Source organism: Athalia rosae, chromosome 7 (assembly GCF_917208135.1).
Source record: "Athalia rosae chromosome 7, iyAthRosa1.1, whole genome shotgun sequence".
NCBI classification, from domain to species: Eukaryota; Metazoa; Arthropoda; class Insecta; order Hymenoptera; family Athaliidae; genus Athalia; species Athalia rosae.
The window spans coordinates 4,646,728-4,669,453 of record NC_064032.1 but is presented as its reverse complement, the minus strand read 5'-3'; the positions used below and the strand labels follow the sequence as shown (position 1 = coordinate 4,669,453).

General features: G+C 40.6%; 2 protein-coding genes across 5 annotated transcripts in view; one reads left to right on the top strand and one right to left on the bottom strand.

The window, feature by feature from the left end:
- Window positions 1-22,726, top strand: part of LOC105693186 (ecdysone-induced protein 74EF-like) — an 86,402-nt gene that overhangs the window by 12,173 nt on the left and 51,503 nt on the right. The window contains exons 1-2 of one of the 3 annotated variants that reach the window (XM_012412964.3): window positions 222-2,551; window positions 22,238-22,529. In XM_012412964.3, the coding sequence (XP_012268387.2) occupies window positions 22,386-22,529 (144 nt within the window). In that variant the 5' untranslated portion in view covers window positions 222-2,551; window positions 22,238-22,385. Of the gene's footprint in view, window positions 1-221; window positions 2,552-3,567; window positions 4,495-22,237; window positions 22,530-22,726 lie in introns of those variants that run through there. The other 2 variants (XM_048657989.1, XM_048657988.1) reach the window with 2 other exon arrangements.
- LOC105693206 (U7 snRNA-associated Sm-like protein LSm11) lies at window positions 9,961-21,200 on the bottom strand. Of its 2 annotated transcripts, none has more exons than XM_020851263.2 (5): window positions 20,932-21,200; window positions 20,707-20,761; window positions 14,885-15,054; window positions 12,668-12,806; window positions 9,961-10,754 (listed from the first exon to the last, which is right to left on the bottom strand). In XM_020851263.2, exons 1-5 carry the CDS (start codon window positions 21,112-21,114, stop codon window positions 10,600-10,602), a joined length of 702 nt encoding a protein of 233 aa, XP_020706922.2. In that variant the 5' UTR covers window positions 21,115-21,200; the 3' UTR covers window positions 9,961-10,599. The 2 variants fall into 2 exon arrangements, with proteins under 2 accessions (XP_020706922.2, XP_012268402.2); XM_012412979.3 differs by having other exon boundaries at window positions 14,891-15,054; window positions 20,932-21,166.

Genomic DNA, 22,726 nt, shown 5'->3' with positions numbered 1-22,726 from the left:
TTATCGCAGTGGTGGTGGCGGTGCGTTCGTGTTTCGCGGCTACGGCGTCTACTACACCGAAACGCGTTGGTGAAGGAGCGAGAGTGAGAGAGAGAGGGCGAGAGGGGGGGGGGGGGCGATGGAAATCGGAATAGAGAAATAGACGGAGGCAGCAGAGAGAGAGAGAGAGAGAGAGAGGGAAAGATCGCGATTCCAACCTAGGCTAGTAAAGTGCGGAGTGGAAGGCAGCGGCAGCTAGCTAGCTCGCTCGCTCGCTCGCTCGTCCGTCGCCTGCCTTTACTCGCGGCTAGGTTCGTTCCGTTCGCTAGGCAAGCCAAGAGTTGACTTGGCTCCGAAAGCTCAGTGTTCCTTCGCGGTTCCAAACATACGAACGCCTCTCGCGTTTCGCGCTCCTCTCGTCTATGCGACAATATCGTCGAACAAGTTTTTTTGTTATTCTTCGATTTCCCTTTTTTGCTCGTTCGGGGATACATTGAAAATTTTCTTCGGAACTTTTGTTCACTTTTCATCGTCGATTTACGTTGTCACGGATGCGCGATAACGAATCCACGCGACGTTCGTACCTTCGACTAATTGACTCGAGTCGAATGATAATCAATTTTGTGGACACGTGAACAATTTTTTTCATCGTTCGTCGCGGTGTACTATACGTACGGAGTGACGATATTCGTACATCATTCGATCGGTATCGTTAATGTAACCGATGAAATTGTGCTACGGATTGACGAAGAAAAATTTTTCTCAAACAAACGCGGTAACGAACGAGTAAATAAAAAAGCCAAAAAATCGGCCGCCGATCGTGTTTAATCGGAGTTGAAGGAAATCACGAATCTGAAGAATCGAATATAAACGCGCGCGACCTAACGCAACTACATATATATATATACACACATACTGTATATGGTATATAAGAACGTGAAACGGTGTACCGCGTACATACTCGTGTACACCTATTCGCTATTACTTTCCACGATAATAGATATGAAAGTAAACTGTACACACGGAATAATCAATGACATTTATTCGAAAAAATGAAAACGAAAAAAACACAGTGCCAATTGTTCATGGAGAATAGTGATTTTCTATTCTCTGTCAAATTTCTTTTCGATATCGTCCGACGTATGCAATTATTCTCGATATATTGTTAGATTTGAAAAGAAAGAAGAAAGAAAAAAAAAACATTTCTTTTTTTTGGTTATTCGATATCCATAAAATCTTTTAACAAAATTAACGAATAATTTTTAATTATTTACACACGTGCTGAGTCGATTGGATCGATCGATCGGAACTATAATAAATATAAAATAAGAATTCTATTTCTCAACGAAAGTTTCGTTCTCTGTATAAAACTTTTTCACACCACATATATGCATACAATCGCAGGTATATATATGTGTGTATATATATAGAAATGAGAAAACTTTCTTTCGTTGATTTAAAAATAATTGTAATTTAAAAAAACGATCGACCGTTTTTAATCAAAGTTATAACACAAAATATACATCGTACGTTATTCTTTGTCACTACATAACGTATATATACATATATATATATGTGTATACATATTATTTGTATATCTTACACATATGCGATCAAACCGAGCTGTAGTTGCATTCGCGGCAGTTGGCAAGGTTTCATTTAATTTAGTCGACGTATCCTATATGCATATGTCCAGCGGTGTAATCGCGAACAGTTGACCGGTAAACGGGACTTTTTCGAATTGAAAGCAAAAGAAACTGTATAAACAATAATAACAATAATAATAAACGACAATTGTTGTTATTACAATAAGAGAAACAACAACGACGGTTAAAAGTGCAGTGAAACACCATCGTTTACGCGTCCAGTTCGAATGTTATCAAATATTCGTTAATTGCGTCGTTCGTAATATTTGACACTTACACACGCGGTGTTAATTTTTTTGTTTAATTAATTAATTTTTGTTTTATTTTTCGTTCGAAATCTTATTCTGCTTGACGACATTTCGAAACAATTCACCTTGTACGTTTCTCAATGAAAACACAAACGGAATGCAATGTAAAAGAAATGTTGTTCTACACAATAATCCGAGAGAATTTTTAAACGACAATAATAATAACAATAATAGTTTATATCCTAATTTATTTATAATTTAATCGGAACGACCGTCAGTTGCCGACAGTCTGCGACGGGATTAAGTTCACTTTCTTTCAAAATTTGTTGGGAGAGAATTTTTTTTCTTCTTCTTTAATTTTCCGCACTCGTGTTTTGAGAAATAAAAAAAAAAAAATTATCCTTTTGAAAGTTGCGGATTTCTAACAACTTTTTGATGCGTATCAACCTTCGATATACCTGAACGTGAATCGAATTTTCTAACGGATGTTGATAATTTTAAATAACAAAGTTTTCGTAAAACAAATAAAAAGTGTGTGACATAGAGGGTGTTCTAGTATATAAAGGTAGAAAAACGAATAAAACGAAAGAATTGTAAAAGTGTGCCTTTTTTTGTTTTTTTTTTTCTTTTCGTCGACACGAGGAAGGAGCAGAAATTTTTCATCGCAACAATTTATAGGTAAATTTTATTCAACGATTCAAATATACGTATACCTATATATTTTAAATACACATGGTGAAAGGGAAAATATTTATTTCTATATATATATATAATTTCGATGAGTTATTATCGTGAGCTGAATGAAATTAAATTCCACATATATACCTACAGAACTACTGTAATATGAATATATATATATATATATTTTTTTTAACAGATGTTTTACTGCAGATCTCGCATAATGTAATATAATAAAATATGTATATATAAACTGATGGCGGATACGGAACTTAGCACCGTATATATTTAGCATATATATATATGTATATCTATATATGCGTGTATGTATTACGTCCGATCACATAGGTACGCACATAACGTATACCTATACAGGCGTACATAGGTGCGCGTAATAATTATCGTTATTAATTACGCGACGTTGATGTGTACCGTTGAAAAAATACCATAATATCGGTAACGATTTGAAAAAAAAAAAAAAAAAAATTGTTTCAAAAAATCCGACCATGTCGTGGATTTTCATTATGTTATTCATTCGATCGGGTTGCGCGTAATAATACGTAAAAATTAGATCACGGTCAACTCTTTGTTTTACGAAATACAAATATCGTTTTAATGTCAAATTATTACTTTGATGAGCGACTAATTAATTACATCAATAATAACAAATATAGTTGCGATACACCGAATACGTGACTTTTTTTTGTACAACAAGAAAAATTTTTTTTTTTTTTTTTATTATTATTATAACAACAATCGTCGATGATTGACGCACGTGGATCAGTTTTGTTAATTCTACACAGGTACAACTATATATATATATACCCATAATAATTATCACACGTGTTATACATCGGATGAAAATGTCAAGTTATATATATATATATATATATACATGTATAAATATTACACGTAGTTTGATAACAATTTTTTTCATACTTTCTATTTATAATCGACGCGAATAAATAATTGATCGTTTTCAACCAAAAAAAAAAATAAGGAAAAAGAAAGAAAACGTGCGTACGTAAATTTTTTTTTCGATTTATAAAAATTTTTGTCGTTCGTCGGATTCATCAACGGGGATCGAAAGGGAATAGAAATAAAATTAAAAAAGAAGAAATTGATGTTAACAATGATAATAATAATATCGATGCGATGACAGAATGCAGCGGCATCGTCGAACAAGTAGTAGTTAGACACACACGCGCGTGTGTGCGTACGTTATATTATATACACCGAAGATTATTTTGAGCCTAGGCCACAAGGTGGCTAGTATTAGCAGCAGCATCGTATAAATACTTGGTAACATATGTATGTACATAGGCGCGCGTACAGCGCACCGTGTTACTACCGCATATGCAGAACTTTATAATCGCAATAAACTTAGCATTGGACGCGCTTTGAGGTGCATACGGTGCAACCAGCGCGTACGCGACCCTCGGAGTCTCTTTTGGACTATGATGATATTATATTTTTATCATCGGGTATTCATTTAATAAGTTTGGCGTAAGGATGGGAGATCGCTACGTAGCTCGACGACGACGACGATAATTGTCGTCGAGTGCAGTTAGCGATCGGTTGCAGGTTTTTTTCTCTCAATGGCGTTACAAGTAGCGCGGCGGTGGTGGTGGGTAGGTAGGTAGTAGTTGCGTTGCGTTGTTTCGTACGTTCGTTGGTCGCGGCGGCGTCGGCGGTTCGCCGCGTTCGTCGGTCACTCTCGCTTGTTAGTTACGTGGAGTAGCGGCCTTCGGAGGCCCAGGGCCCGGGGGCCCAGGGCCAAAACCATCTAGTATGGCGATGGCGTAGTAAATATTCCGACCAATGGTGTGTAGCCGCTGCATACTTTGATTATCCTCGCGAGCTCGTACACTTTGTCGTCAAATAAAAATAAATAATATTAACAATAACGATAAAGAGTTGTACCCGCGATACGACAAATGAAGGTAATCACGTACTTTCGAATACGTCTATCTAAGGGCAAACCCTTCCTCTCTACGTTCGTTTCACTCTTTGTCGCGGCGTCTCTCTATGTGTTTTTTTTTCCTACTTTTTTTTTTCTTTTTATTTGGTTTTTTTTTTTTCTATTCAACGTCTGCTAGCTTCCTTTAGCGCCGTTCTCTCTCGAGGGCAGGGCGCGCAAAGGTCGCGTGCGTCTAACTTTATTACTGCTAACAATAATTATTGTTATTATCATTGTGCGTGAACGAACATGGAATAAAATTTATCAATTATATATGTGTGGAGATAGATATGATAATTGTAACGCGGATTTATGGACAGCTGCCGTTGGGAAAAGTGAAAAAAATCGTTGCAGGGATTGGTTTTCTTTTTTTTTTTTTTGTTTTATGATATTCACGGCTACCTTCGATAATTATTATATTAGGTCAAGAGTGACTCCACGGATGGTGATACCGAGTATTAATGACCCCTAAACGTGTACCTACATTGCTGTACCGTAATCAAGTTTTTTTTTTCATTCAAATTCAAATCAATGATAAAATGAGAGTAGTAGGGAAAAAAATTTTCACGGCATCGAGAGATCAATGAGATTTGGGAAACTGGAATCATTGTGGGGGGGGGCGGAAAAGAAAGGAGAAAAACGATAGAAAAAATTAAACGAAGAAAATCAGAAATTAATTCGACGTATATGTATACCTACGTTTCAAATACCAACCAATTATTACGTTATGTGTCGGTATATTTATTAATTTTTCATTCTTTCTTTTTTTCCCTATCTCGCGAACGTACGTGGGCGGTAAATAAAATACAAGTGATTCAATTTACGCTGATAAAATAGGAAGAAAAAAAAAAAAAAATGTGACAAAAAACGAAAAAAACTCTAGAACCTTATTTGGGGGGGAAAAAATAATTAAAAAAGAAAAAAACGAAAGAAATGAGCATACAATTGACGAAATACCTTACGCGGATAGTTTTCGCGAATATATTATTTTTGCGTACAATCATCAATCAGCGATATTCGGTAACGGCCTCGCGTTCTATGATTTTTTTTTTTTTTTTTTCGTACTCTAGGATTCCATGTTCGGAGGAATATATTTTTTTTTTTTTTCTCTTCATTCAATTACACGTTCGCGTAATTCACTTACATAAATCATTCGAGTGTTGACTGAAGATTCTCGCGACGAATCTGCATCGGCGCGTACGTACAATAAAATACCACGAGGATATGATACGGATAGGACAGAGACCGTGCGCGCGTATGTATATCATCATATATAACTTCGCGAATGATTCCGAGTCCTTGAGATCCGTACAGTCCTGGTAAAAGTAAATGACCTTAAAATATTTATCGCTGTAACAAACGCCGCGGATCGAACTCACGATCAACTTGGTGGTAGTTTGGGTCCGTGAACCCAAATTAGGACAGGACCTTGACTCCGGTTGTATAATTATATATATGTGTATATATGTATATATATATATATAGCGAACATATTGCGACAGAAGATATAGGAAATAACTGCTGATAAAATGATTATCGGTGCAGATTTATCGATAGGTGGGAAACCGGGTGAAGTAATAGTCAAAAATATCCGACACCTCGAGCGAGGGTCTCGTTTTCTCCACTTTTCGTTCGAACGAATCGCGGGCTTTTTTTTTTTCACTCTCGCCATTTTTCGGCGACGATCGGCACCGAGAGATAGCGACAGGTTTTTTTGTTTCGCGTCGGTACCTAACCTACGGTGCATTTTACGCGCGGCATAGGAAAGCGGGTGCTGCCGCCGCCGCATGTAGAGTTTGACGTCGGTGTGTGTTGTATAGCTCGAAGCGCAATAGGCGGAAGGCTGCCGCGATGTGCTCAAGCGAGGTCGATGCTAAAGCACGTTTATATATGTATACGTATACGTATACAGTAAATTGTATATAACTTATATACTTTACGTACGACACGACCGAGACTATCTCTCTATCTCTTGTTCTCTCCAACCGTCTCTCTCTCTCTCTCTCGCTTTATTTATTTATCTCTCTTCAGTCAGAGACTGCAACAGCTCGCGTTGTTGTTGTACGGTGTGCCGGAGTAGACTCCGAGCTCGCGCGTTTCCTAGTCATCTGAAAATTCCTAACTGTGATCGCCGCGGTGTTCGCAGTTTTTCAAATTTAGAAGCCGTAAATTTTTTTTTACCACGCTTAGCGTACGCTTATGAAAACCGAACGGAAGGTAAATAATCTCGATCGACGATTTTCCCCGCGTTTGTACAAGGTGCATTTTTTTTAATTTTTTAATTTTTTTTTAATCGAAAGCAAAAAAAAAAAAAAGTAACCAGGTGGGGGGAAAAAAAACACCGGGATTTTCGTTATAATTGTTGTTGGTGTTTTTTCTTTTTTCTGTTTTTTTTTTTGTTTTCGATACGTTCGCGAACGTTTTGTCGCTCGAAAGTATTTCGCCGCTGCTTTGTAATCTATACGCGCGGTTCCCTTTGTTGCTTATAATTCTACCAAGGTTAAATTTTCATTGGATGAAATAATCGTCCAATCAGATTATCACTGCCTTTTGTTTTCTCTAAATTCTATCTGCGAAATGTATATCGCCTTTTTTTTAATCTTGTATTTCGCTCGTACTGATATAAGTTATAAAGAAATCGATTTCAATTTTGAGCCTACCGTTTCGGAAAACCAGAATTTTGTACAACTTTTGATAATCGCAACGTTTCCTAGAACATCATAGATCGATATGTGCGTGCGCGTATCTACTCAAAAAAAAAAAGAAAAAAAAAGAAAAGAAATTTTTACCTCGCTTCGTAGTTCAGCGAATTTATTTTATACTTTTGCATCCGCTTCGTCACTCGATTCCGCATCTATTACATTTATATATTTGTGTTGTACATACGTATATATATATATATATATATATATATACTCGCGGGATTCAAGTACGAATTACGCAGGTTTGTACGTATATATGGTGAATTTAACACACACGCGCACACTCGTATACGAGAAAACGGGAAGTCGATGCATATGGGATAGATACAGATACGTGTAAATAATATATTTTATCTCACACACGCGCATATGTACGTACTTCACGTATGTACGGATACGCGTGTGATGTGTAATGAAAACTAAGTCCTGTACTGAAAGACAAAATAATGAGACGCGGAGATCTTTGCCTTGCCCGGGGCACGAACCAAGGCCCTTTTCAGCTAGCGCGAAGGCCCGCCGTGAGTCAACCGTATATGCAACGAACGATCGACGAGCTCCTGCTGACGCGATCGTATCTCCGCCGATACCGTCGCGTCGTACGTACGACCAGATATTATTCCACAATAACCGTCGAAATGTTTTTTTCCAAAATTTTATCGTTAGTTTAGCTCGCGGTCCGACGATAATCGGTGCCAAGTCACCGTCGGTGATTCGGAGCGTGTAAAATTTTGCGAAATTAATTTTTTGAAAAGAAAAAAAAACTAAAAAAACGAAAACCAAAAAACAAAAAAACACACCCCCGCGCTCTAGATCGCGGATCGATTGATTTCTTTATCCGCGCGATGGGGATATTTCGCGTGCCTCGAAAGTGGCGACTTCGTAGGTAATAAATATATATATATAAGGTGTATACATATGGCGGACTAGGAAGTACATAAGAATCGCAAGCAGACTTTTGCGCGCGTGTGTGTGTGTGTGTGTGTGTAACGTACGTATACATATTTATCAGACGCAGAAACGTTCCATGTATCTCTCCTTCTCTTCGTCAGGGACATTTAGGAATTTATTTTAAACGGTTTACCTTCGAATAAACACGTGCGTACGTATGTATTATCACATATACATAGGTGTATTATTCGCGTGTGCATTTCTCTACGATGCATCTCGCGAGTGATGTATACGTGTACGTATACGTGATACACGTATACGCGGTTGCGTGGCGCGTGTTGGTAAAACGAGGGAGATCGCGATGAGACGCTGGGGGGCGCTCTTTGATCTCATTTTCCGCGCGATCGTAATCGAGATGAAAATTTCATTTCGAACATATTTCGTCTCCGCGCCTCGACGACGACCTCCCACAACTTTTCCACCCGTACGGTCGAACGATGCAATCGAGTACGTACGTTCGAAAAGCGACGAATATAAAACGGAATACAAACTAATCGGTATACCTATATCGTAATAACAGTTTTCGGAAAATTGTCATTTTTCCCTCTATTTTGGTGGGATGATTTTTATTTTTATCGCATTTCCGATATCGCTCTAAGGTCATAGTACATTTTTATTACACATACAAACGTGCTTGATATTTAATATCCCGAAGGACGCCCACCTGTCGTACTTACCTGTAATACGTACATACATACGCGATACAATACACACGTGTAACAACGCATACGTATAACGTATCCCTGTACTCTGTACGCGAACTTTTTTTTTACCGCCTTTTTTCTTCACGCGATCGGAAAAAAAAAAAACAACGGAAATTACGGTATAACGGGGGGTGGCGAAAACGAATTTTCGACTACTCCTCAATGGGTCGAGTTATTTTTAGGTACCTACACGCGTACTCCGACAGGTGGGACGCGTTCGATATCGGTCCGTTGACTTTTTTTTTTTTTCAACGCATGAATTACTCCACAGGCGCCGCGCGCTCTACGGTAGTAGTATAGAAAATCTCACACAATGAGATTCCCATTCATTATAATCGTACCGGATGGTTATTAAGGCTGCGACTCCGTATGTCATGGGTTTTTATAGCGCGGGGCCCCCCCGCCCCCCCCCCCCCCCCCCCGATACGCGTGTATAAGGTTATGGTTCTTACCGTGCAGCGGGAGTGCGTTGACCTTTGGGTGAGGAGTTGCCTAAGTATAGACGGTGGGGTGGGACTTGTAAACGGCGGTAACACACGGCTAATCGTGGCCGCTGCCGCCGTTGCCGTCGGTACACACCACCGCCTCTCTCTCCGTCTCCTTTCTTCTATTTCTTTCTCCCCCCCCCCCCCCCCCCCCCCTTTCGTCTACCTCAGCACTCGCTAGCGCTAAAACTCTCTTACAATGCACGCTTGTAAACCTCGCTCGGACTTTCTCCAGAGAGGGAAAGTGAGCGGATCCCGGGCTCCCCATTTCCCTCCACCGCCTCTACTACCTCACCACGCTCGCTAACCGTGGGATGCTTTCACCGCGCGATTTTGTACGTGTGTCTCCTCTGTGTGTATATATGTGCGTGCGCGTGTGCGTAATACGTACGACTGCATATAATACCTGGGTACATACGTAGAGCGTGCACCTTTCGCGAGTACGTAGGTTTTGTTGTGTTATTATCCCCCTCCCCCCTCCCCCTTCCTTCGCCCTCGCCACCCCTTCTTTGATTGAAATCTTTGGGGTGCACTTCCGGGTCCTTTTTTTGTTTATTACAAATCTGCAGTTTTTTTTGCGCGTGTATAAATTTTTCGCAAAGAAACTAGCTTTTGTTTCGTCGCGCGACGCGTTGCGTAATTTATTGATCGTTCGTGGCATTTCGTGGTTTAATAATAATTTGATAATTCGGAATTACAGTTGAGTTTGTTTGTTTTTTTTTTTTTCTTTGCCCGGATTTTGCTACTTTTTTTTGCTCCGCGTTGCAGAAGAAACGTGCACATTTTTTCTACGCGGATTCCGACGATTTCCGTTGAGAGATTTTGTAAAATAGTTAAAACTGAAGTCGACCGCTGTATATAATATAGTTGCAAACTTGGATTAGGAGAGAGAAAAAAAAAAAAAACTAACTTCAAACACGTTGTAAGAGTTATTTTCACTTTCGATCGATCGTTTGATTTATTTTCACTGCCCGTACGATTCAACGATCACACCATCTGCAGCACCTGTATTCCCCGAGTAGGTTTTTTCTTTTTTCGACTTTTTTTCTTCTTCTTTTTTTTTTCAAAACCTTTTCAGATGTTTGAAAAGTGATTCATCGAGGTGAATTTTTTGTATCGCGAGTATAGACGCGATAGGCGAAACTGGGACCGTGTACGCTTCGCACGTATAAAAATAGTCTTCATCTTCTTCCTCTTCATCTTCTTCTTCTTCTATTTTATTATCTGGTCCATATTTTCCCATCAGGATTCAATCGATTTTCACGATAATCGCGATCTGTTCGCCTCTGATCATCATCTGGGGAACGTGTCGTTCGAGGGTTTCATTTTTACCCTTAACTTCCTTGACCACTGTTTTACAACCCGTCGAATCCTCAACCTCCACCTTGCCGTTCGGAGGAACACCTGTGAAAATAAAATTCAAAGATTAGGAAGAAAATTCGATCCGCTCCCGCTGCGTCGGGGACGAGGAAAATATATTTTGTTTATATCCGGGGGGGGAGGGGGGGGGGGGGGGGGTGCAGCACGTGCCCGACGAAAACAGGACGACGACGTCGACGCGTCCTGTACGAAATGGTCCTTGAGGAGGAGGAGGAGGAAGAGGAAGAGGAAGAGGAAGAAAAGGGGGGAGGGGGAGGGCCGGGGGCCGGGGGCGACGTCGCATACGTTACACGCTGTACTAGTGCCGTAGAGTTCGGTTCGCTCTCTTCGCTCCCCTCCCCCCCTCCCGTCTCTCCTCGATCTCCGTACATCGGAAGCTACACACACACAGATCCGTGCGATCCGACTTTCTTCCTCTCTCTCCGCTGCAGTACGGAGGGTAGTGGGTCTGGGAATTGGTGTACGGTACACGTGCACCGCCGTTACCCCCACGTTTCACCCTCACCTACAACCGGCCATCGATCCTACGCCACCCTTGAAGGCCGCCTGTTTCCCTCTCGCGTTTCGCTCCACTCCTCTCCTCTCCTCCCGGCAACCCCCGCCCTCCCTCCTCTTCGCCCTCCGTTCTTCTCCGCTCTCCTCTCCTCCTTCTCTTCTCCTCTCTTTCCCTTCACCTTTCGCAAAGCGCGCCATTCCCACACACACACCCCCGAAAGATTTATACGCACGGATGTGCGCGCGGCACCGTTAACGGAGTATACGCCGCGTCAGGCCAAACTCTAACCCTGAACTCTACACGTAACGCGCGCGGAGAGGAGGGAAGTACGACGCCCTGCCCTTTACTTTTTTTTTTATACACTCTTTGCTCTGGTTTACTTGGAAATAATTTCCTCTTTTTTGTTTGTCTCTTTTTTTTTTTTTTACTTACTTATCTCTTTTCTCAGTTCCTTTTTTGATCCTTCTTTTTTCGGGGGGTGTAAGAATCACCGGGGGGAGGGTGTAATGCACCGGATCTATATACCCGCTAACGAGGAGATATAAGTATGTGGGTCATGTAACGAGAGCGGAGAAGTCGGTTATCGGTGGTGCGTTGGGAAAACAAAAATTAGAGTAGAGAAGTAGAGATGGTAGAGGGAAGAGGGAGAGAAAACGGAAGGGCGAGGATATTAGGGGGTAGGAGGAAATGAGAGGGAGAAAGAGGAATCGAGGAAACGCGACGAGGACGACGTATCGTGGAGATGGGAACAGCACGTGGACGGGGTATCGAACGTTTTCGCGTACGGCCGCAACGTATCCCACATGCCCAAGGCCAGCTTCTGATTTTTTTTTTTTTCCTCCCCCCTCTTTTCCCTTTTTTTCCTCTTCTCTCTCTCTTTCTGGCCACGATCTTAAACCCCCGCAAAATAAACCCGTATACGTTGTACATATATGAAAGTAGAAAAGAGAGAAAAAAAAAAAAAAATTTGGACCCGATCTACAAGACCGCGCAATCTCAGACACAGCTCTTTTTTTTTTTTTTTTGATTTTTTTTATTTTTTTTTAGACCAAAATGAAAATCTTCGCGAGTAAATACAGACCGTACATGAATTTCCTCTGATATTTTATGCCGTACGTTACAGCAGTTTAGACAGATAAGTGGTATATCGTATATTGGTTATTGGCCGAGGTCGTGGAGATTATAGTAGAAAGATATATGTAACTGATAACGACGGTATATATCTGTATATATATATATATATATATATATATATATATATATATGTACTCGTTGGTATATAAAATGCATCCAGGTATGTAAACACGGTTTTATACCTCGTTTCAAAATATCCAACGAGGAATTATTACAGAGCGAACGCGTGGAGAAGCAAATTCGCGATTTTGCGACGAGAATTTAAGAATTTAAGTACAGACGTGAGTAATAACTGAGGATACTCAACCCAATGCGGGAGCTTTCCTCTTGATTTTTCGCGTCCAAACTTCCAGACAATCTTCAAGCGCCAAGTTCCAATGTTTATCGAAGGCTGCTACGTAGGCCAAAATGTATCCGCGAATACTTCGGGCTCCCCTGGTGTAAACCTTGTAAAAATCGAACAGAAAGAGAAAAGTTTTTTTTGTCGCTTTGCAATCGAATCGAATCGGAAAATTCTGCCAGGTGCGCCTTCCAGGGTTTGACCTATATTTCGCGCCGTTACTACGCCATACGGATATACAGGAGCTCTGTATTCCCGATATCCTTATATTTCGGTTCAAAGATATCGAGGAACCGGATCGAACGAACGAACGAACGAATGAATGAAAGAATAAATAATGCCTTTTTTTCGAACGTCTTTCTCAAATCTTTGAAGCTCTCTAGCCCTCTCTCTCTCTCTCTCTTCAAGGGTGGGAAGTAGAGGGAAAGGAAAGGAAAGTAAAATGGCGGGAGAAGTTGTTATGGAAACATGCGCCCTTAGGGAACCGAGGTCCTGCGTAGGACGTTTCTCCTGGAAAGGGTAAGGAAGAAGAAGGAGGGGGGGGGTTGCGTGGGCGAAGGGAGTCGTCGGAAAACTCGGCGTAATCGTAAAGAGAAGAAAGAGAGCGAGGGAGAAAAATAGAGAGAGAGAGAGAGAGAGGGAGAGGGATGAAGGAAATAAAAGAGAGAAAGAACGATTGCACGTGGTATACTTTTCGCGGGGGTGTGACCTTGTGTTTTGGGGCGATGGCGGGCGGCGACCTCCCACTGCAGGACGGGAGGGGGATAAAGGGAAAATAGAGGTGAGGGAAAGGGAAAAAGGGAGAGAGGGAGAGAGGGACGACGTTGCCATGACACCGAGTGTTGACCCTATAACCCCCCCCCCCCCCCCCGCCCCCGTAGTTCTACGCTCGAAGGGCTGCACGCGCTCCCGAAACTGTGTCACTGCGTATATTGCGTAGTAAAGTGCTTCTGCTGCTATACCTTCGCGCCAATATATATATATACACACATATGTATACGCGGAAATTTCACACTGTACACATACGTGGATTTATGTACCCCGACTACACCTTTCACGCGTATCCGTATAGACGTCAAAACTCACCCCCTACCCCCCCCCACCCGCCCTTTGGAGGTTCTCCTTGAAATCGCGCCCTTGAGGTATATTTTATACATAAATTCTATGTGCGTTGATACATAATGCAGAAGCACTCACGTATGTATTCATATGGACGGTAAATAGGGAGAGATCTGAATCAGGTGCGACTAGAAATAGATTAATAGAAGATCAAAACGTTTTGAGTTTGAATACCTGTACGTATCTATGAATTTTTTGTTCCTCTGTATATAAGTTTTGGATAACAAATATCGACGGGGATACCTGCGCGAAATTTTGGCGGTTCTTTCTCTTCCTTAGTTTTTTTTTTTCTTCTTTTTCTTTTTTCGTTTCTACTCTACTCTCGTCTTAGCTCGAAAACAACAAACACCCCGTTTCTCATCTTTTCCTTCGCACAAGTATACGTGTGTCCTGAGAATTTATGTACGTTTCCACATTTCGCTTGTTCCGCGCGTCTCCAGTGCGTACCTACGACAGTTCCCTTTACGGGTATCACACGTGCGCGACTTTGACCTTTTCAATTTTGCCCTACCTACGCGCCCTTTTACCGATATTCCTTTATTCCCTGATATTATTCACCCGCTGGTACAAAGTCGCGTGAACGTTTCGATGTAGAGTAGAATTTTTTTTCGTTCTCTTTCTTTTTTTTTTTTTTTTTTTCTCACCCCCCTTCACGCGGATTCAATTGTTCAATTCGTGTAAAATTAACGCGCCCTATACCAGCGTTGCATCGCGGCGTCGTACATTGAGAATTTTCAAAGGCGAAAAACCGAGGTATTTGAATAGGATCGATAAAATACGTTAGAAAAACGTTTCGGAAATCGAAAAAATCCTCTGAGGAGATTACTTTGGATAATTGTCGATTTTTTAGCAAACAAAATAAAAATTGTTTTTCTCCAGTTTCCGGTATATTCGGATCGAAGAAGAAAAAAAAATAAAAAGTTTCGGTCGGTACCATCTCGACTCTCGTCGTTGTCGTTCGTTCGTTCGTTATTTTCGTCAAACTTCTTCGCATCTCAAATATCTCATTTCGTCCAAACTTTGCACACGTTAAACTCGCGTCAACGTGGCATATAATTGATGTACCTGTACCTTGACGCGGGTTCGCTGCTCCATGTACTTTAGAAGCATTTCCAGAGGTCCGAGTGCACCCTTCATTCGCGAAAGAACATTTTTCTCGCTGTGTTCCCAAATTCTCTCGACCCTTTCGAATGCTCTACCTCTACCTCTACCTCTGCTGCCACCTGCTATCGGTTCTAGAAAAAAAAAAAACAATGTAAAAAATAAACCATGAAAAACGAGCGAAAAAGAAAAGCGGAAGAATGGGAAACATCTTTGACAAAAATACGATATTGTTGTTGTTATTATTCTCTTTATTACATCATCGAAGAGAGTGAAAAAATGAGAGAGAGAGAGAGAGAGAAATGAAATCAAAGAGAGAGAGAGAGAGAGAGAGCAGCATTTTGATATATAATATAAGTTTGATACAGTACATAATATCGTTATGTGCGCGAGTCTCGCAATCGGTATTAGTATATTGGTTTGTTGTACATATTCGCGTATAAATATTATAATTGAAATAATTTATCGTTGTTATCATTATTTGTACACGTAGGTATCGCGCACCGGCGTGCGATGCAGATAGAAGTGAACGAGTGTACATAAGTATACAGTAATAGCGGATAGATGGGCTTTCTCCGATAACTTTCATTCGGACCGAGGAAAAGAAGGAGGGCAGGGCAGGGGGGGTGGCCCCGCAGTCGATCTGTGCCTCTTTCCCTCTCTATTTCTATCTATCTCTCTCTCTCTCCCTCGCTTTACTATAGACGTATATATTTATTCATTATACACGTATTTTGTATAGATATACACAATATCTCTGTCACTCTTGGTTTCTTTATGTTTGTTAGATTCTCCCGGGACTTTCACTATCGTGGCCGCCGCAACGGTTAAAGACACCACGTTTTTCTCTAGGTTTTTTTTTTTTTTTTTTTTTCGATTTTTTTCCTTTTTCTCAATTGTTCGTTCGGGATCGTTTTTTTCCAATTTTTTGTTCCATTAGTTACCCTCAATTTTTCCCTCTTTGAGAAACGAATTTTTCTACTGTATCAACGATTTTCGTATACCTACACGAGTAAGATAGAATATCTGATATACGGCTCTGTTTAAATTTCGGTTTTTGATTTTTACATCGTTTCTCGTTTCGATACGCGGCATGCGATCTACACCAGTGCAATTTGAGGTCGTTCTACCTAAGCGGATGATGTGATTCTGGTGATTTTTTTTTTCTTTTTTTTTTTCTTTTATTTCAGGTTTTTAACGTGTAACGTATTCAAGTTTGTTGGTTTTTCTATTCTTCTTTTATGTTTTCGTTTTTTTTTTTTTTTCACTACCAATTCAACCGCATTAATCGCGAAAGCGAATTCACATAAATAACATTTTTAACGCATATATATATACAAGCTTTCTTTTCCTTTAGACAATCCACGGACCGTTTTTTTTTTTTTTTTTTTTTTTTTTCGTTTCATATTCGCTTTTAAATTTTTTTCTGGAGGAATAATTATACGATCTTTTAATTAATTAATTAATTTTTATTTCATTTCGCGTGTCCTATAATTTTGTGAACATCCGCGGACATTACAGTTATTATACGAATTTAACGAGCGCTCATATTTTTTTCAAGTTTTTTTTCTTTCCTACGGCTCGACAAAATTTTGCTTTCGAGTTCCTTTTTTTTCCTCCACTTCTCTTCACTCTTTTCGATTTTTTTGCGCTTGTAATTGTTTCGTTTATTGTCGAAAATTGTTGTTTTGCAAAACAAACAATATAGAATACATGAACGGACGATATGGAAAAAATTATTTATACTCACGTGTGTTGTATGCTTGGAATGAGAAAAAATTGATGCAAAACGTTGAAATTGTAAAAGGAGATAACGATCGTTTCGGTATCGCGAAAGCTGCGAATCAACCAGTCATATATATATATATACATACATACATACGATGGCTAATTATTATTTTTTTATTTTTTTTTTCCCCCCCGTTCCGATTCCATCTAATCTTTTTCTGATTCGTGAGGTTCGATATTTTTCGCAATCATAGACGCCTCGGGTACGAGGCGCGGAAAGGGGAAAAATCGCGTTATGGATAAAAAATTGCCCAACCCCCCCCCTCCCCCCCGCGGCCCCGCTCTTTGCCTCCCTCTGCACATTATGCACATAACGTACAGACACACACACGCGTAGAAAACTTTTGCACGCTCGCGTATCGTAGATGGTAGGAAATCGCGCGGTGCGGAGATTCATCCTCCCGTTCATTCCCGTGGATGATCCCCAGGTTGAGTCGCGCTGAGTTCAACGGCCGACCGGCCACCGCTCCCGAGTCAGGCCTCCGCTTCGACACACGAGTACAAAATATATACACCTATATAACACCACGTGTGCGTGTATATATATACGTATAATGTACACGTTACGTACATATGTACAACTCACATAGCCGTACGTTGTACATAGATTTGCGTGTGTATATATATATATATATACGCGTGCGCGCGCGTGTGTGTATGTGTATATTTATTTATATACATATATGTATAAATAAATGTATACACCTCGCGTCTCTTTCCTACTGCAAAAGCGGGTAATGTATCCCGCACTCTTTTGTATATAGTGTATGTGCTGCACCATCGTGATGCGGCTTTGCTTTCTGCGAGAATTTCTCGTATACGTGTATGTTCCGCGGGTATGTATACCTGTACACCTACCCATACCTGTATTAGTCACAGCTGCATTTACTGTTAGTTTTGCGTAACGAGAAATGAGAAGAAAAAAAAGCTCGATATGAAATATAGTCGTGTGTAACGTATAATTATGTACGCGTGTGTATCGAAAAGAGATTGACCCTTTCGAACGCGAAAAATCGAACGAGCCGACGAGAAAGATCGGTCGCGGTGTAACGTGTGTATCGTCGAATTTTTAAAATCGTATTTCTCCTCCGAGAGGAGGAGAGAAAAAAAAAAATAAATAAAAATAAGAAGGAGATTTTCGGAAGATAATTCGCGCCAGCGGAAAAGAATCTTTTGGGATTCTTCTTTTTGCCGACTTCTTGTTCCGTATACCCCCGACCACCGGGAATAACTGAGGGAACGATAAGCCCCGTGTGTTGTATAGTGTATAGTGTACCAATACGGAGATAGACATCTGTTAGGTTGAGATAGGTCGAGGTGCCGGCCAGGAATTGGATCGTTCTATATAACGGGTGTTGAAAAAACAAATTTTACAACGCCACGCGTCACACGTACTCTGCAGACGAGCTATTTTCTTGAAAATCTTGATCTTTCTCGCTCCACGATCTCCCTGAGATTTTCGTTTATTCATTCGCTCAACGTCGTTTTTCTCACGGATCAATTCACCGATTTTAATCTCGGTTCATTTTTTTTTTTTTTTTTTTTAAATTTCTTTTTGCCGTTTGATGAAAAATAGAAGAAAATGGTTCGCCGCATGCCGTAGCTTTGACGCGCATACATATAAGTATACATCACGGCATCGGCGGGTAACTTTCTTTCGCTTCTTTAGCGTTTTATATCGTTAAAAAAAAAAAAAACCAAGTTCACGTAACTCGCCGAATTAAAGAAACCTGGGAGCATCAAAAACGTTCCGTAGAAAGTAGTCTTGTCAGTTGGCAACGATCGTGCTTCTCGTTCGTGCAATACGCGATGATAATAATATCGCGTTGCGGTTAAACCGTTGCCTTATAGTTGATTCTTTTTTCAGTTCCTTTCTTTTTTCATTTTTTTTTTGTATTTTTTACACCCAGTTTTGATTATGAAAAAAAATTTTTACAAAATTCATCCATATTCCCGAAGCAAAATTACCCCATAATTTCAAGGTGCGACCTTCGGGTTACACCTCAGTGCTAGCTTTGCACCGAAAAACTTCTCTCCGACTATTTTGCAATTCCTGTATAAATTTGTAACTTTTTTTTATTTTTTTTTTTTCTCTTACCCCAACCTTCTCGACGTCGCTCGTAATATACGTACATTATACCTGTGTGCAATTGCACGTTCGTCCTGGATATATAAAAAAAAAAAATGAAAAAAAATGAAAAAAAAACACATTCGAACTTACAATAAAACATGCAGATCGCCCCGGTGTATATTAGGTTTAAATATGTCTCGCGGGTGATTTTCTGAGCAAACGGAGCCCCGGGTTGAGACCAGGGTCGACGTCCGGGCGCAACAAGTGCTGCAGTCCGTACATACAGTTCTACCCCCTTCCTCCGCCTCCTCCTCCTCGCCCCCCCCGCCCCCCTCCCTCCCTCGAGTTTCTACCTTTTCCCGCCTCTTTTTATCCCTCTTACCTTTCCCCTCTCGGAACGACCCCGCGGAACACCCCCTCGCGCGTCACGTACGCGGTGCATCGGTTACGAATGCGCGAACCCTTAGCGTCCTTGTGTGTGTGTTTGTGTGTAACGTATAGTTGCAATTACGTACTCCATTTTTTTTTATGGTTTCGAGTTATGAAATACATAGTTTCGACTCCATGTCTAAGGGGATTCGACGACTCGTCGTCGTCGTCGTGGTCGTCGCGTTAGCGATGAATTCGAACGAATCAGCTGTTATATTATATTGTTTTCGAAATTTTTGTTTCGTCGATATTTGCCGAGGCAGCGGTTATAAACGCGCGAGTTTTGTTCGAGTGCGTAACGGCCGCACGCAAATTATGCTCTATTTTGCAGATATGCTAAAGAGCGCCGTTATCTCTTTACCTCCCCTGGTCGTAACACGTTGTCCGTACGCGCCGGTTAGACCAGAACCACGTAATACAGTCCGGTAATGACAATTAATGCGACTCGGTGTAAATTATTATATCAATGTACGTTTCCCTTTTTTTCTTTCGCTTCCTCTCTCTCTCTCTCACTCTCCCTCTTTCTCTCTCTCTCTTTGAACTAGGAATAGACGTGCAGCAGATACGTATGTATAACGCGTTATCGAAAAATTTGAATAAGCGCACAGCTACAAATTTTCTTTTTTTTTTTTTAGTTTTTTTTTTTCTTTATTCTAGTTCCCACCTTTGTTTGTTGTTTGGAAAAATTTCTGACGATAAATGTCGTTGAGGAAAATTTGGTAAATTGCGATTGGGTGAATCATATGGAAAAATTGAAAAACTGAGGGATTTGAAACAAAAAAAAAAAAAAAAAACGACATTCTCAGATACCAGGTCCTGGATAGAAGAGAACCGTGCACTATATGAACACATAATCTTGATATTCCTTGCACCGTTATGCGCTCTAATTTGTAATCTTGAATTCTGATCTCGTTTATAAGGTAGTTATATTCTGGTATCTACCGGTCAGACGAATCATGGCGATTATGAAGTTATATCTCAGTTTATTTCATTGTTATTTTAGTTTCGTTTAAAATTCGGTAGTGAAAAGTTATTTTGAATAGAAAAAAAATCTTGCCGGGTTATCGGTAATCGTTGAAACGTTGTCGCGATTTATTTCGAAAAATTTTCGCACGCAATTTTCATTCATGAAATTCAGTTTCGGCGGGGCCAGATATTAATATTTTTAGAATTCCGGTATGAATGAGCGTGGAAATATCGTTGACGGAATTTAGAACCGCGACCGCCATCTCGCGGGGGATTGCAGAGGCGCGTGGTTGATTAATAATATTTTTTTCATATGTTTTTGTAGATTCTCTTTTCTCTTTTCTTGTTTTTTTTTTTTTTTGTTTTTTCATTGGTTTTTGTCGCAGCCACCGCGTCGCTGCGTCTGCGGCGCGGTGCGGTGTTGTAAGATAACCTTACTTTTAATCGAATCAACAAGTAGTACGTTACTTTTATTGTGTTATTTGATGTAATGGAAGTCGTTAAAGATTGACGTTATGAAGAATTGAATTACCTTGATGGGGGAGAAATCGCCGCTTAGGTTCCGCATTATCGGTTTTTTTAGATTCCTAGAATAATGAGAATGTATATTATAAAGAAAAATAATTCTACGATGATGATCATAATGATGGCAATGATGATGATGATGATGATGATGATGATGATGCAGGAAGAGATTTAGTAAGATTCTTTTTTGTAAATTCTACTCGACGTAAAAACATTCTAGACTACTACCCACTCTATTCAATACACTCGATAGTCCTTTCGTTACCGCCTCGTATTTACTTATATTATCATAAACTCGTGCGTTCGGCACCGGTAAACGAAATTTTGGCGAATACAACGCTTTCAATGGATCAAATTTATCACTTTTCGCGTCCAAAGACTCGTCGGACGAACCACAAACTTCGTCATCCTCCATCTTTAAACAACCTGCGCACGGCACGCCCGCAGTACGTCAAAATAAACCGACGTCAGTTTTCGGAACACAAATCCCCCCCTCGAATTATAACCCGCGAAAAATCTCCTCCTCGATATTCTCCATCTCGCAAACACAACTAGCGATATTTCTCGCCGGGAATAAGAATATTTATCCATTTATTTATTTATTTATTTTGTTTTATTTTATTTTTATTTATTTTTTTTCATTCACGTGCGGTTTGTTACGGCAACTTTCTAGTAATAAGCTAACATAATGTAGACGTCGTATACGTACGGACATTAGTTGGCAGTTTATATTCATTCGAAAACTACATCGACTTATACGTATACGTGTATAACTAATGTGAAATTTATTGAGGAGATTTTTATTGGTCGATTACATTCGGTTTTGTTACGATGAAACGTTGACGAATAATGTTGAGGTATATACGGTACAGACGAGAAAGGGAATTTGGTATATCCGTCAGAGAAAGAGATAGAAAAAAGGAAATGAAAAAAAAATCGAAACTAGGGGGGAACTCGCGAAGAAAATTGTTGGAGGATGTTAACCTCCCCCCGCAGCCGAGCCGAGCCGAGGAGGAAACTTTCTTTCCAACGGTTTTGCGTATGGTATATCGTGTCGTGATGTAGCGTGTAACTGTGTGTTGGTGTGCCGCCTCTGGAGATTACGTAAAATAACTCGTAGAAGCTTGCATAGAAATGCACCGGCAAACAGACAGAAACGGCAGGAGTAGTGCGGTAGGCCGGCCGCGCGCTACCTCGCTAAAGAGAGCGAGTTACGCGCCAAGGAAGTGAATGATCAACATCCCGCAGAAAGAAAGTTTTCACCGGCTGTATGTTTTCACTTTCATGGAAATGCCAACCGCGCGTTACAAGACCTTATAAGACCGCGATCATGCGATTATACCATTACACGCTACACCCAAGTTTTCCACTTTTTTTTCTTTTCTTTTCTTTCTTTCTTTCTTTCTTCGCTTTTTGTTTTTTTCCCCAACCCCCTGTATGTAACGCGAGTTCTATGAATATTTCACACACTAAATGCGATCGTCGCATCGACTGGTAATTTTTGCCCATCTAATTAGTTGTTCGATTTTATTTTCCAGGAGATACCGCTCGATCATTAGAGGACACTGGTAATCGGAAGGTGCGACGAGGGAGGAGGGAGAAGGTTTCGGGAGGATAGGAGGTGATTTTGGATGTTAGAAGGCGAGGGGGTGGCTAGTCAGGCCCCACCGCCAGGTACGGGTCCTAATGCCGGTCCCCGTATCGCAATCTCTCACGCTAACCACAACCCTCATACCCAAAGAGGAGACTACGATGCCATTTATAGACGACGAGTTACTCTGGTGCCCTGACAACGACGGCAAAATGGTGGATCTCACCCAATGTCTTCAGGTTGGCGAATTTTTCGTTTATCGAGGTGGAGATTTGGAATATAGAAACGCCGAAGCTTCCTTGGGATGCTTTTTTTGTTATTTTGATTCAAAAATTTTCGAGATCCCGCTCTTTTCCTGTACGCTAACCACTTTTGAATCTCAATTGGCGAGGAAAAGAACGCCCAACGACGACGTTCCCGAATTTTCATTTCACCC